Source organism: Leucoraja erinacea, chromosome 36, assembly GCF_028641065.1.
Source record: "Leucoraja erinacea ecotype New England chromosome 36, Leri_hhj_1, whole genome shotgun sequence".
In the NCBI taxonomy this organism is placed as follows: Eukaryota; Metazoa; Chordata; class Chondrichthyes; order Rajiformes; family Rajidae; genus Leucoraja; species Leucoraja erinaceus.
The window spans coordinates 1,941,498-1,955,174 of record NC_073412.1 but is presented as its reverse complement, the minus strand read 5'-3'; the positions used below and the strand labels follow the sequence as shown (position 1 = coordinate 1,955,174).

General features: G+C 48.0%; 1 protein-coding gene across 1 annotated transcript in view; it reads left to right on the top strand.

The window, feature by feature from the left end:
* The window catches only part of insyn1 (inhibitory synaptic factor 1), a 6,300-nt gene extending 3,811 nt beyond the window's left edge, over positions 1-2,489 (top strand). The window contains exons 2-3 of the mRNA XM_055662808.1: positions 1,683-2,291; positions 2,327-2,489. Of these exons, the coding sequence (XP_055518783.1) occupies positions 1,683-2,291; positions 2,327-2,455 (738 nt within the window). The 3' untranslated portion in view covers positions 2,456-2,489. The remainder of the gene's footprint in view (positions 1-1,682; positions 2,292-2,326) is intronic.
* Positions 2,490-13,677: the final 11,188 nt, after the last annotated feature.

Here is a 13,677-nt window from a genome sequence, read left to right as displayed (position 1 = left end):
TATGATCAATGGTCTTTTATCATTAATGTTATATCTATCGTAATCCTTTAGTGTTCAGTCTGAGTCATTCGAAACTATACCTGTGCAGGAAGTGTGAGGCCCTTTCGGGGTGGAGCACCAAGGCAAATTCAATTGTATGTGATACTTGGCCAATAAAACCATACTTACTTACACATGAGAGCCACCCCCTGATCTGCTAGGCATAAGCCACAGAAACTCAGCGGGTGCAGCAGCATCTATGGAGCGAAGGAAATAGGCGACGTTTCTGGGCCGAAACCCTTCTTCAGACTGAGAAGGGGTCTCGACCTGAAACGTCACCCATTCCTTCTCTCCAGAGATGCTGCCTGTCCCGCTGGGTTACTCCAGCGTTTTGCGTCTGCCTTCTGACTGCCCCGCCTGCTTTGCCCCAAACGTGGTGACTCTTGTACACGTTCCCAGTCGGCTATTTCTGTACGTATTGTGCTGATTTCTATGGTACATTTTGTACTTAAACTGGGATTGTGTTTTCATACAGTAATTATTTATTGAGCTGTCTGTGAAAAAAGAACTTCACTTAATCTTGTACATGATAACATGGCAGAGACCCGGGTTTGATCCCGACTACAGGTGCTGTCCGTATGGTGTTTGCACGCTCTCCCAGTGACCGTGTGGGTTTTCTTCAGGTGCTCCGGTTCCCTCCCACACTCCAAAGGCGTGCAAAATTTGAGGAAGGACATTCTTGCTATTGAGGGAGCCCAGCGTAGGTTTACAAGGTTAATTCCCGGGATGGCGGGACTGTCTTTTGCTGAGAGAATGGAGCAGCTGGGCTTGTACACTCTGGAGTTTAGAAGGATGAGAGGATATCTCATTGAAACATATAAGATTGTTAAGGGTTTGGACACGCTAGAGCAGGAAACATGTTCCCGATGTTGGGGGAGTCCAGAACCAGGGGCCACACACAGTTTAAGAATATGGAGTTAGAACGGAGACGAGGAAACACTTTTCTCACAGTGAGTGGTGAGTCTGTGGAATTCTCTGCCTCAGAGGGCGGTGGAGGCGGGTTCTCTGGATGCTTTCAAGAGAGAGCTAGATGGGGCTCTTAAATATAGCGGAGTCAGGGGATATGGGGAGAAGGCAGGAACGGGGTACTGATTGGGGATGATCAGCCATGATCACGTTGAATGGCGGTGCTGGCTGGAAGGGCCGAATGGCCTCCTCCTGCACCCCACCGCTCTCTGAGGCAGAGAATTCCACAGACTCACCACTCTCTGTGAGAAAAATTGTTTCCTCGTTTCCGTTCAAAATGGCTTACCCCTTATTCTTAAACTGTGGCCCCCAGTTCTGGACTCCCCCAACATCGGGAACATGTTTCCTGCCTCTAGTGTGTCCAAGCCCTTAGCAATGTTATATGTTTCAATGAGATACCCTCTCATCCTTCTAAACTCCAGAGTGTACAAGCCCAGCCGCTCCATTCTCCCAGCATATGACAGTCCCGCCATCCCGGGAATTAACCTTGTAAACCTACGCTGGGCTCCCTCAATAGCAAGAATGTCCCTCCTCAAATTTTGTACAAGCCCAGCTGCTCCATTCTCTCAGATGCTGGAGTAACTCAGTGGGACAGGCAGCATCTGTGGAGAGAAGGAATGTGCGATGTTTCGGGTCGAGACCCCATTCTAATGTGACGGTGTTGCGCTTGTCCGCAGGTGGTCAAGCAGATCGACAAGCTGACCTGTGACTTTGACTTTGAGTTGGAGCCGGACGACTGGACACTGGCCACGATCAGCAGTACGTCCAGCAGTGACACGGTGAGGAACATCGAACAATGCGGGGCTCTGTCGGACTACGGCCAACTGGGCTTCTTCACCCCGGACATCCTCTCCGACAGCTGGGAGTTCTGCTCGTTCCTGGAGCTGCCTCCGGAGAGGGCCAAAGCTGACCCAGGGGGCGATGACAAGGAACTGCCGTCCACCCCGACCGAACCGGACTACAGGTTGATGAACGGAGGTTTACTTCCCAATGGGCCGGACTCTTCCAGCGAGGAGACGATTGGTGGTGGTGGCCTCTTCCCCAAAGCCCTGCCCCGGAGCACTGGCACCAGGGAGCGTGTCCGCTTCAGTGACAAGGTGTTGTACCACGCGCTGTGTTGTGATGATGAGGAGGACGAGGCGCAGAGTGAGAGTGTGGTCACCGCCATCAATAACACCACCGCCACCGCTACCACCCAAACGCCAACACTGGGGACCGCAGCGACAGGGCTACCGGCAAGGACAGCGCCCACACACCACCGTCCTCCGCGCCCGACCCTGACCCACGTCCCCGCCCGCCCGCGGGCTCGGCCACAAGCAAGCCCCCGGACCGCAGGAAAGTCATGAGAAATAACAGCACACAGACTGTGTCTGACAAAAGCACCCAGACACTCCTGACTTATGGGTCCTCCACAACCCAACACAACTCAAAGAAGGAGGACACCAAGTAGTCAACATGTCCCCTCCTCTACTCTCCTCCATCTGCTCCTCTCTCCCCTCCCCCTCCCCTCCTCCTCCTCCTCTCTCCCTCCTCTTTCTCCTCCCTGCTCCAAACCTCTCCGCCTCCTCCCCTCCTCCCCTCCTCTCTCTCTTCTCTCTCCCACCTCCTCCCCTCCTCCCCTCTCTCTCTCTCCTCCTCTCCCCTCCTCTACCTCTCCTCTGCTCCCTCTCCCCTCTCTCCTCCTCCCCTCCTCCTATCCCTCCTCTCCTCCTCTCCTCAACTATCCTCTCTCCTCCCCCTCTCCCTCTTCTCTCTCTCCTCCTCTCCTCTCCTCTCCCCCTCCTCCCCCTCCTCCCTCCTCTCCTTCTCCTCCTCTCCTCTCCCCTCTTCTCCTCCTCCCCTCCTTCCTCTCCTCCCTCCCCTCCTCCTCTCCTCCCTCTGCTCATCCTCTCTCTCCTCCTCCTCTCCCCCTCCTCCCCTCCTCTCCCCTCCTCCTCCCCTCCTCTCCTCCCCCTCCCCTCTTCCTCTCCTCCTCCCCTCCCTCCCCTCCTCCTCCCCTCCTCCTCTCTCCCCTCCCTCCTCCTCTCCTCCTCCCCTCTCTCCCTCCTCCTCTCCCCTCCTCCTCCTCTCCTCCTCTCCCATCCTCCTCTCCCCCTCTCCTCCCCTCTGGCTCATCCTCTGCTCATCCTCCCCTCCTCCCCCCTCTCTCCTCCTCTCCTCCATCTGCTCCTCCTCTCCCCTTCCTCTCCCTTCCTCCTCCTCCCCTCCCCTCCTCTCCCTCTCCTCTTCCCCTCCTCTCTCCCCTCTCATTCTCCCCCTCTCCCGTCCCCTTCTCCCCCCTCATTCCCCCCCCCCCCCTCCCCCCCCCACACAGAAGAGTATCTGTGCCACTACCTACTGGCATCATGAGGCTCAGGGAATTTTTCGATAACATCCAAAATGTTTTACAAAAAAGGTGGATTCCCAGATTTTTGCACCCAGTGACTAATTGCATCAGAAATGCACTTTAAGAATCTACTTTTTTTTAAAGCTTTATTTTACTCGGATACCTTCAAGATTTCGGAGGCTTTTATTTTTGACGTAAGTGGCAGTATTTAATCTTGCGTGAGATCTGTGCCTGTATATAGCGCGTGCTACCAAGTAAGCCTTCCCGTGTCTGTGCTCAGCTAATGTCCAGCGTTGACAAGGTCTTTGTTGCATTTTTGGTTTTAATATCCATAGCAGATCAACCTGTCCCATTTTTAACGAGTCCCTTTTATTTTAACGTTGATTGAGACCCCTTGTCTAAACCCTTTTGATCAGAATATGATAGCACTTGGCTGAGACCATCATGAGCGTTTGTTTACCTTAGTGAGAACAGAATGGAATAGAATGATTGGGGGAAAGAAATTCAAGCCTCCTTCTTAAAAACAATTGCACCATTTGAAACTGGAAATGTCAAACTTGCGGGGTTTATTTCAATTGAAAAATAAATCTGCGTGATCTTCAACTAATCCTTGCATCCCCTCTCTCTCCATCACGCTGGTCTTGTTGGGCCTCATTGTCTGCAACTCATTTTCACTTCACCCGCGCCCGTTTCCTTTTTCATTGTTACTTTATTGCAGTGGTTCCCAACCTTTTTTAGCTCATGGCCCCCCATGGGATCTTTTAACTTTTCTGTGCCCCCCCCCGACTTTTTTAGCGGAAAAAAGTACTTCAATATTATAATACCTTCCATAAAAATATCAGCGTGTATTAATTTCACACATACTCTTTTATTCAATTCCACAAACATCAAAAATATTTCAACTACATGGATTTAAATTTATTAGAACTGGAATTTAGAGGCAACAGGGGTGGTAGCTCTGTGCCCCCTTCGTTGAGGCTGTGGCCCCCTAAATCCCAATTTGTTTCTGTGACTCCCCTGAAATTTGCCATGGCCCCAGGTTAGGAATCACTGCTTTATTGAATATCTTCCATTCATTTGTTCCATATCCCTCTCTGTCTCTGCACACATCTCTCGTTCCCCCGACTCTCTGTCTGAAGAAGGATGTCGACCAGGAACGTCACCCATTCCCTTCTCTCCGGAGATGCTGCCCGACCCCGCTGAGTTACTCCAGCTTTTTGTGTCTATCTTCGCTTTACCCCTGTCCCACTTAGGAAACCTGAACGGAAACCTCTGGAGACTTTGCGCCCCACCCAAGGTGTCCGTGCGGTTCCCGGAGGTTCCTGGAGGTTCCTGGAGGTTTTGGTCAGTCTGCCTACCTGCTTCCACTACCTGCAACCTCCGGGGACCGCACGGAAACCTTGGGTGGGGTGCAAAGTCTCCAGAGGTTTCCGTTCAGGTTTCCTAAGTGGGACAGGGGCATTAGTGTACACTTTGGGGATTAATTTAAAACACCATAACAAATGATAGTTTGGAAGGTTGACAAAAATGCTGGAGAAACTCAGCGGGTGAGGCAGCATCTATGGAGCGAAGGAATAGGCGACGTTTCGGGTCGAGACCCGGAAGGGTCTCGACCCGAAACGTCACCTATTCCTTCACTCCATAGATGCTTCCTGGTCTCGACCTGAAAGTCACCTATTTCCTTTGCTCCACAGATGCTGCCTCACCCACTGAGTTTCTCCAGCATTTTTGTCTACCTTCGATTTTCCAAGCATCTGCACAAATGTTACGGTTATGGAATGTTACGGTTTTCCATATTTGATAAAGAACTTTGGTCGTCTGAGGCGAGGTCTTTAGTCCCGGCAAGTTTTTCTGTTGATAGGCTCCGCAAAGCAGAAGTGTTTACACCTCCTCATTTGTAAGTGATATTGTATCTTTTTGTTAACCTTGAGACATCGACTCATTCGACGCAATAAATAAGTGTCTACTTTATCTAATACATGTGGAGTTTCCGAGGTTAATTTCGGGGAAAAAGCACAAATTATATGTATTTAAAAAAAAAAAAAAAAAAAAAAAAAAATTTATTTATTAGAAGTACAATAAGTCACAGTAGCACACGCCACATATATCTTATTACGTTTGTTCTACCCCTCCGTTTTTTGAGCTTTAAGAAATATAGATATAAAGGAAATAAGGAAAGTGAGATAGTCGTGAAAGTGCAGGAAAGTGTTGGAAAAAAAAGCCCAATAGAAAAAGAATCAGAAAAGAAAGTTAAGAAATAGACTATTATAAAAAAACACGCAAAAAGGGATATACCAACTTCATATTTTTCACCCCCCGTTACCAGATTCTGGCACCATTTATTTTTTAAATTACTGTTCCACCTTATACTTGTAGTAAGTCAATAAATGCAGACCACGTCTTTTGGAAGTGGTCTGCTTTGCCTGCAAGGAGGAGTCTCATATCTTCCAGGTGTAATGTTTCGAACATATTTGAAATCCACATATTTACACAGGTTACCCTTCGAGCCTGCACCATTCGCCATTCAGTATGATCATGGCTGATCATCCAACTCAGTATCCCGTACCTGCCTTCTCTCCATACCCCCTGATCCCTTTACCCACAAGGGCCACATCTAACTCCCTCTTAAATATAGCCAATGAACTGTGTGGCCTCAACTACCCTCTGTGGCAGAGAATTCCACAGATTCACCACTCTCTGTGTGTGAAAAAAAATGTTTTTCTCATCTCAGTCCTAAAAGATTTCCCCCTTATCCTTAAACTGTGTGACCCCTAGTCCTGGACTTCCCCAACATCGGGAACAATCTTCCTGCATCTAGCCTGTCCAACCCCTTAAGAATTTTGTACGTTTCTATAAGATTCCCCCCTCAATCTTCTAAATTCTAGCGAGTACAAGCCGAGTCTATCCAGTCTTTCTTCATATGAAAGTCCTGCCATCCCAGGAATCAGTCTGGTGAACCTTCTCTGTACTCCCTCTATGGCAAGAATGTCTTTCCTCAGATTAGGAGACCTAAACAGTACGCAATTCCCGATTACATTGAGCCGAGTAACTTAAGGGGGAAGGAGGAAGCCTGTACGTTGGGAGTCCAAGACAGGGGACGGCTAACATCATCTGGATTTACACTGACGTAATCTTCCCTGAAGCTTGACGTGTCCATTTTGTCTCGTCTTGCAGTTGGGAAGATGTGACCTTTAATATTTCTCAGTGATATCGTGCAGTTGGATTTAAATGCTCTGGTTCTCTAATGGAGAATTTGCAGTAATTGATTTTATTCCAGCCCGAGGAAGAGGCTTCTGCCCGCTGTATGTCATTGTGACCTCACTGGCAGGATGTGTTCTATATTAAAATACCTGCTCCAGGCATCCTGCAGCCAACTGTCATGATGGATCAACCTTAAAGACAGTGGGAAACTGAGAGTTAGCAGCGAGAGATCACGGGGAAAAGCAGAATCCCTGACAGCCCAATATCATACGTTCCATATTTAGCAGACCATGGTGAATATCTATAGCGCTTGCATCAGTTGTACAGGGTCTTAGTGAGACCACGCCTGGAGTATTGCGTACAGTTTTGGTCTCCTAATCTGAGGAAAGACATTCTTGCCATAGAGGGAGCACAGGGAAGGTTCACCAGACTGATTCCTGGGATGGCAGGACTTTCATATGAAAAAAGACTAGATAGACTCTGGATAGACTCGTAGGTACTCGGGGCTCTCGTGGACATTTTTTCAACACGTTGAAAAATTGTCACGAGCTTACCGCGTTTCCCGAGTACCTGCCGTTAGCGTTACGAGCCGCTAAGAGACGTCCCCGAGCTCCGACGTACCCGCTACGTACCTTCTACGCGCTTACGCACAGTTTTGGTCTCCCAATCTGAGGAAACATTCTTGCCATAGAGGGAGTACAGGGAAAGTTCACCAGACTGATTCCTGGGATGGCAGGACTTTCATATGAAGAAACACTGGGTAGACTCGGCTTGTACACGCTAGAATTTAGAAGATTGAGGGGAGATCTTATAGAAACGTACAAAATTCTTAAGGGGTTGGACAGGCTAGATGCAGGAAGATTGTTCCTGATGTTGGGGAAGTCCAGAACAAGTGGTCACACAGTTTAAGGATAAGGGGGAAGTCTTTTAGGACCGAGATGAGAATTTTCTTTTTCACACAGAGAGTATAGAATCTGTGGAATTCGCTGCCACAGAAGGTAGTTGAGGCCACAGTTCATTGGCTATATTTAAGAGGGAGTTAGATGTGGCCCTTGTGGCTAAAGGGATCAGGGGGTATGGAGAGAAGGCAGGTACAGGATACTGAGTTGGATGATCAGCCATGATCATATTGAATGGTGGTGCAGGCTCGAAGGGCCGAATGGCCTCTACTCCTGCATCTATTGTCTATGTTTCGATCTTGGTTTAGTGTTTAGTTCAGTTAGGAGATACAGCGTGGGAACAGGCCCTTCTGCCCACCGACCTGCTATCCTACACACTATACTACACACACTAGGGACAATTTACACTTACACCAAGCAAACTAACCTACAAACCTGCACGTCTTTGGAGTGTGGGAGGAAACCGAAGATCTCGGAGAAAACCCACGCAGGTCACGGGGAGAACGTGCAAACTCCGCATAGACAGCACCGTAGTCGGGTCTCTGGCGCTGTAAGGGAGCAACACTACCGCTGCGCCACCGTGCCGCCCACGCCATCTTGCATGTTCCCACAAACAATCATAAAGAAGGCAACACAGGAAGAAATAAAAATAAGGATGATCAAGGAACTGCAGGTGCTGGTTTACAATAAAAGACACAATGTGCTGGAGTAACTCAGTGGGTCAATAGACGATAGACAATAGGTGCAGCAGTTGGCCCTTTGGCCCTTCGAGCCAGCACCGTCATTCAATGTGATCATGGCTGATCATCCACAATCAGTACCCCGTTCCTGCCTTCTCCCCATATCCCCTGACTCCCACTATCTTTAAGAGCCCTATCTAGCTCTCTCTTGAAAGCATCCAGAGAACCGGCCTCCACCGCCCTCTGAGGCAGAGAATTCCACAGACTCACCACTCTCTGTGAGAAAAAGTGTTTCCTCGTCTCCGTTCTAAATGGCTTACTCCTTATTCTTAAACTGCGTGTGTGGCCCCTGGTTCTGGACTCCCCCAACATCGGGAACATGTTTACTGCCTCTAGCGTGTCCAAGCCCTTAACAATCTTACAGCGATCTTACAGGTCATGGATAGGTGACTTTTCACAGAGTGCTGGAGTAACTCAGCGGGTCAGGGAGCATCTGTGGAGAACATGGATAGGTGACGTTTCACAGAGTGCTGGAGTAACTCAGCGGGCGGGTGCAGCAGCATCTATGGAGCTAAGGAAATAGGTAACGTTTCGGGCTGAAACCCTTCCGGGTTTCGGCCCGAAACGTTGCCTATTTCCAGAAGGGTTTCGGCCCGAAACGTTGCCTATTTCCTTAGCTCCATAGATGCTGCTGCACCATAACTCAGCGGGTCAGGCAGCATCTGTGGAGAACATGGATAGGTGTCGTTTCACAGAGTGCTGGAGTAACTCAGCGGGTCAGGCAGCATCTCTGTGGAGAACATGGATATGTGATGTTTAGAGTCTGGAGACTTCTTCAGATAATATAACACTATAGCGAGTCCAATTTTAAAGGAAGGAGGTGAAAGCAAATCTGTTTGCATAAATGTTGGCAATAAGATGGATGGGAGATGCTGTGTGCATTCATAATGCATAATGTGTTCTACATCAAAGATATTTGACTGAATTGAGACAGAACGGCATATAAGACAGACACAAACAGCTGGAGTAACAGCTGGCTAGGCAGCATCTCTGGAGAAACGGGGAAATGGAATTTCATGGAGGCATGTGAAGGCCAAGTCATAGAAACGTGGAAAATAGGTGCAGGAGGAGGCCATTCGGCCCTTCGAGCCAGCACCACCATTCATTGTGATCATGGCTGATCGTCCCCTATCAATAACCCGTGCCTGCCTTCTCCCCATATCCCTTGACTCCACTAGCCCCTAGAGCTCTATCTAACTCTCTCTTAAATCCATCCAGTGACTTGGCCTCCACTGCCCTCTGTGGCAGGGAATTCCACAAATTTACAACTCTCTGGGTGAAAAAGTTTTTTCTCACCTCAGTCTTAAATGACCTCCCCTTTATTCTAAGACTGTGTGTGGCCCCTGGTTCTGGACTCGCCCAACATTGGGAACATTTTTCCTGCATCTAGCTTGTCCAGTCCTTTTATAATTTTATATTTTTATATGTTTCTATAAGAGGTCAGTGGATACATTTAAGGCAGAGATAGATTCTTGATTAGTGCGGGTATCAGGGGTTATGGGGAGAAGGCAGGAGAATGTGGTTAGGAGGGAGAGATAGATCAGCCGTGATTGAATGGGGGAGTAGACTTGATGGGCCGAATGGCCTAATTCTGCTCCTATCACTTATGATCTTATGACCTGCGTGGGTTTTCTCCGAGATCTTCGGTTTCCTCCCACACTCCAAAGACGTACAGGTTTGTAGGTTAATTGGCTTGGTGTAATGGGCTGCTTGGCATAATACTGCTCCGATCAGTTTTAAACTTATGATGATCTAGGCCAAGTTCACACCTCTGCGATTTCTCACGGTCCGTGTCTTGGATGCATTTGATCAGTTTTGGTCTCCTAATCTGAGGAAAGACATTCTTGCCATAGAGGGACTACAGAGAAGGTTCACCAGACTAATTCCTGGGATGGCAGGACTTTCATATGAAGAAAGACTGGATAGACTCGGCTTGTACTCGCTAGAATTCAGAAAATTGAGGGGGGATCTTATAGAAACTTACAAAATTCTTAAGGGGTTGGACAGGGTAGATGCAGGAAGATTATTCCCAATTTTGGGGAAGTCCAGAACAAGGGGCCACACACAGTTTAAGGATAAGAGGGAAGTCTTTTAGGACTGAGATGAGAAAAACATTTTTTTTTTCACACACAGAGAGTGGTGAATCTGTGGAATTCTCTGCCACAGAAGGTAATTGAGGCCACACAGTTCATTGGCTATATTTAAGAGGGAGTTAGATGTGGCTAAAGGGATCAGGGGGTATGGAGAGAAGGCAGGTACAGGATACTGAGTTGGATGATCAGCCATGATCATATTGAATGGCGGTGCAGGCTCAAAGGGCCGAATGGCCTACTCCTGCACCTATTGTCTATGTTTCTATGACTTTTAGATGCTATGTCGCTCTTCAAGGGAGATGCTAAATGCATTTCGTTGTCTCTGTACTGTACACTGACAATGACAATTAAAATTGAATCTGAATCTGAATCTGATCTGAATCTGAATCTGAATCTGAATCTGATGCCTTCCAAGATGTCCCAACAAACCCTGTGAGTAAGCGGTGAATTAGGAATGAGGGATAAATGCTAGCATTGAAGTGATGCTGGAATCTGATAATTAAATTGTTAAAACATACACGCAGAAAACTAAAGATCGTACTCAACACGGTAGCTGAATTCTAGTAATTGGGGAACGCAATGTCAACCAATCTCGCAAACCCGCAGGGAACAATTTAAAGTATTGGAGCTGATTTGCGCTGTTAGAAAGTAATGCATTTAAAATTGTTGCATTTTTAATTCATGTTCTTCCCCACCTTTAATCCAGCTTTTCTTCCCCACCTCATCCATCTTTTTCCCCGTCCAATTCGCAATTAATTTAAACTCTTTCTTGATCCTTAACGCTCGCCGGACGAGGGGCGGAACAGTGGCAGAGCGGTGGAGTTGCTGCCTTATGGCCCTGTCCCACTGTACAAGTTTACAGAGCTCTCCTGAGTTTAAAAAAAATCAAACTCGTGGTCACATAGAAACATAGAAAATAGCTGCAGTAGTAGAGGCCATTCGGCCCTTCGTGCCTGCACCATTCGCCATTCGATATGATCATGGCAGATCATCCAACTCAGTATCCCATCCCTGCCTTCTCTCCATACCCCCTGATCCCTTTAGCCACAAGGGATCCCTTTAGCCTTCAGCGTGGAAACATAGAAAATAGGTGCAGGAGTAGAGGCCATTCGGCCCTTCGAGCCTGCACCGGCATTCAATAGGAAATAGGGCCGAAACCCAAAGGAAATAGGCAACGTTTCGGGTCGAAACCCGAAGGGTTTCGGGACGAAACGTTGCCTATTTCCATCGCTCCATAGATGCTGCTGCACCCGCTGAGTGTTTGGCTGATCATCCAACTCAGTATCCCGTACCTGCCTTCTCTCCATACCCCCTGATCCCTTTAGCCACAAGGGCCACATCTAACTCCCTCTTAAATATAGCCAATGAACTGTGTGGCCTCAACCACCCTCTGTGGCAGAGAATTCCACAGATTCACCACTCTCTGTGTGAAATTTATTTTTCTCATCTCTGTCCTAAAAGATTTCCCCCTTATCCTTAAACTGTGTGACCCCTTGTTCTGGACTTCCCCAACATCGGGAACAATCTTTCTGCATCTAGCCTGTCCAACCCCTTAAGAATTTTGTAAGTTTCTATAAGATCCCCCCTCAATCTCTAAATTCTAGAGAGTATAAACCAAGTCTATCTAGTCTTTCTTCATATGAAAGTCCTGACATCCCAGGAATCAGTCTGGTGAACCTTCTCTGTACTCCCTCTATGGCAAGAATGTCTTTCCTCAGATTGGAAAACCAAAACTGTACGTAAGCGCGTAGAATGTACGTAGCGGGTACGTCGGAGCTCGGGGACGTCGCTTAGCGGCTCGTAACGCTAACGGCAGGTACTCGGGAAACGCGGTAAGCTCGCGAAGATTTTTTAACACGTTGAAAAATGTCCACGAGAGCCCCGAGTACCTACGAGCGGCCATTACCGTAATTCTCCGAGTTCGAATCAGGGCAAACTCGGGAGAACTTGAATTAGCTCGTACAGTGGGACAGCCCCAACACAGCGCCAGTGACCCGGGTTCGATCCTGACCACGGGTGCCTGGCTGTGCGGAGTTTGTACGTGCTCCCCGTGACCCTGGAGATCTCGGAATGAATTTCACGTTATAGATACCATTGGCGCAGGGCTAGAGATTCTGCCTCACAGCGCCAGAGACCCGGGTTCGATCCTGACTACGGGCGCTGTCGGTACAGAGTTTGTACGTTCTCCCCGCGACCTGCGTGGGTTTTCTCCGGGTGCTCCGGTTTCCTCCCACTCTCCAAACACGTACAGGTTTGTAGGTTAAGAAGGAACTGCAGATGCTGGAAAATCGAATGTAGACAAAAATGCTGGAGAAACTCAGCGGGTGCAGCAGTGAAGGAAATAGGCAAAGTTTTGGGTCGAAACCCTGAAGGAAATAGGCAACGTTTTGGGTCGAAACCCTGAAGGAAATAGGCAACGTTTTGGGTCGAAACCCTGAAGGAAATAGGCAACGTTTCGGGCTGAAACCCTGAAGGAAATAGGCAACGTTTCGGGCCGAAACCCTGAAGGAAATAGGCAACGTTTCGGGTCGAAACCCTTCCGGGTTTCGTCCCGAAACGTTGCCTATTTCCTTCGCTCCATAGATGCTGCTGCACCCGCTGAGTTTCTCCAGCATTTCTGTCCACCTCAGGTTTGTAGGTTAATTGGCTCAGTAAAATGATACATTATTCCTTGCGTCGGGACAGATTTGATAATCATAGGGTTGAAATTCATTCTGAAATACTAAGGAAATGGAATTCTGCAATACTGATATGCTCACAGTTCTATACATTCAAATAATTTTATACCATTCTGTTCTTCCCAGCAGCATTGACAGGAGCAATTTGAAATAGTTGCATTTAGTAATTATGGATGAAGGGTCAGTAAAACGCACAGTTCTTAATCTGGGAATTAAAACGACAATTCTATTGAATTTTCTGCCAATCAATGATATCAAAAATGATACGGTGATCAAATATATTATTAATCGAGTTGAATTCATAGCAGGATAGGTGTTGGAATGTAATGCGGGCTAACAAAGTCGCCGTGGAAGTCATAACTTTCAGCTATCAGCTCTTGTTAAGTGTGCTGCTACTGATTTAGACGGTCTAACATCATGTGCAGGTTGCTGTAACATTATGGGCAAGGTAGGAGCAGCACTGTGGCTCAGCGGTAGAGTTGCTGCCTTACAGAGCTTGCAGCACCGGAGACCCAGGATCGATCCCGACTACGGGCGCTGTCTGTACGGAGTTTGCACGTTCTCCCCGTGACCCGCGTGGGTTTTCTCCGAGATCTTCGGTTTCCTCCCACACTCAAAAGACGTCCAGGTTCTGTAGGTTAATTGGCTTGGTGCATGTGTATTTAGGTTGAAATTCATTCTGAAATACTAATTCTTGTGAATTAACAAGAATTCTTGTGAATTCTTGTGAATTCT